This window comes from Geospiza fortis, unplaced genomic scaffold, assembly GCF_000277835.1.
Source record: "Geospiza fortis unplaced genomic scaffold, GeoFor_1.0 scaffold450, whole genome shotgun sequence".
Taxonomy (NCBI): Eukaryota; Metazoa; Chordata; class Aves; order Passeriformes; family Thraupidae; genus Geospiza; species Geospiza fortis.
In genome coordinates this window covers 932,528-934,189 of record NW_005054416.1, presented here as the reverse complement: position 1 = coordinate 934,189, position 1,662 = coordinate 932,528, and the positions used below count along the sequence as shown (strand labels likewise).

General features: G+C 39.6%; 1 protein-coding gene and 1 non-coding gene across 2 annotated transcripts in view; both read left to right on the top strand.

The window, feature by feature from the left end:
- LOC115948515 overlaps positions 1-68 on the top strand; it is a 167-nt gene extending 99 nt beyond the window's left edge. The window contains exon 1 of the small nucleolar RNA XR_004082333.1: positions 1-68. This exon is cut by the window's left edge and continues 99 nt beyond it. This is a non-coding gene — a small nucleolar RNA (small nucleolar RNA SNORD97).
- The window catches only part of EIF4G2 (eukaryotic translation initiation factor 4 gamma 2), a gene marked incomplete at its 5' end in the record, with an annotated part of 9,937 nt that overhangs the window by 5,115 nt on the left and 3,160 nt on the right, over positions 1-1,662 (top strand). Inside the window, 3 exons of the mRNA XM_031061486.1 lie at positions 634-759; positions 997-1,101; positions 1,187-1,415. Of these exons, the coding sequence (XP_030917346.1) occupies positions 634-759; positions 997-1,101; positions 1,187-1,415 (460 nt within the window). The remainder of the gene's footprint in view (positions 1-633; positions 760-996; positions 1,102-1,186; positions 1,416-1,662) is intronic.

Sequence of the window (1,662 nt, the reverse complement as noted above, 5' to 3'; positions counted from 1 at the left end):
TTTCCCCCTCTCCCCACTTTCCTTAGGGTATCCAGCGTCCTATGAGCAAGACTGAGATATGAGGGCAATTTTTTTGGGGTGTCCTTTCCTTCCCACACACTTCCAAGAACACTACTCTGACATCAGTTCCCATGCATCCTATTGATAACAAAACATTTAATTAAAACTTCAGACAATCCTGAATTTTAGAAACCCTGAAGTGCTGGACCAGGTTATTTTTTTTTTTATTTTCTTTCGTTTAGAACTGGCTAATAGGCAAAATTTCAAATGCAGAGTAAACTGCATTGTGATTTTGAGTGTTAACCAGACTTGTATCCCGATTTCTGAGCAATTTTGGTAGAGTTTCATTTTGGCTGTAAAATACATCAGCAAGCATGCTGATTATCTTCTTGGGTCTCTAACATACTGCATCTAAAAGGAGCATTTCCAGATTTTTATAGTAGTTGAACTAAATGCCAGTAACTTGCTTTTGGGGAGTTTCACAACACATGTGGCTTAATCTGTATTTGAGTATTAATATTGTAGAAACGGAGTCATGCTTCAGCGAGATCAGTTGGAGCGAGTCCATGGCTGTGTATTGTTGGTCAGAATACTTGAAACAGTTTGAGTTTTTCTTTGAATTACTGTTTACAGATTAGCCTGAGACCTGCTCAGTCTTTCCTGATGAATAAAAACCAAGTGCCAAAGCTTCAGCCCCAGATAACTATGATTCCTCCCAGTGCTCAACCACCACGCACTCAGACACCGCCTTTGGGACAGGTAAATACAAAAAATTCCTGCATGTTTTTGGCTAAACTTTGCTGTTTGTGCTTGGAAAACTTAATTTCAAATGTGGGGAGAGAGAAGTCTTTGATTGCACAGAGCAAGACTTGGGAAAAGAATGTATGAAACCAAAGTAATTTGAGTTCCGTCTGCTTTTTTATGTTTTGTATTGTAAAACTTAGGTAAGCAAAGGTAGATGTGCTACAAAGAAACAAAGTCTGGTCTCTTTTTCAGCCGCCTCAACTTGGTCTTAAAACAAATCCACCACTTATACAAGAGAAGCCTGCAAAGACCACCAAGAAACCACCTCCTTCTAAGGAAGAGCTACTTAAACAAACTGTAAGTTAGTATTCAGTAGTGCATCTTAGAGCTTTGGATGTGATGTTCAAAAAGAATGTTTTAACTGTGCTTCTTTCCTCTCCAGGAGGCTGTTGTGACTGAGTATCTGAACAATGGAAATGCTAATGATGCTGTCAATACTGTGAGAGAAATGAGAGCTCCGAAACACTTCATTCCTGAGATGCTGAGCAAAGTAATCCTTCAATCCCTAGATAGATCAGATGAGGACAAAGAGAAAGCAAGTACTTTGATCAGCTTGCTCAAGCAGGAGGGAATAGCCACCAGTGACAACTTCATGCAGGTATTGTGGTCTGATAATCTTGCAGTTCTTGTTTCTTGGCTCTTCATGGTGTTTAGCTGCTGTAAAGGCAGTGTGCAAAATATTTTTAAGTCCTGCTAATCTGAGGAGGTAAAAATAGTACATGAACCTGTGAGGGGCACAAGAAGCAATAAAAGGAAGACATGCAGTATTCAGGCAGTTGGAACCTGGGATCCTCTTTGCAAGTGATAACAGAAAACTTACTATGAGTATTATGTTGCTCAGGAACAGAATTACTTAGG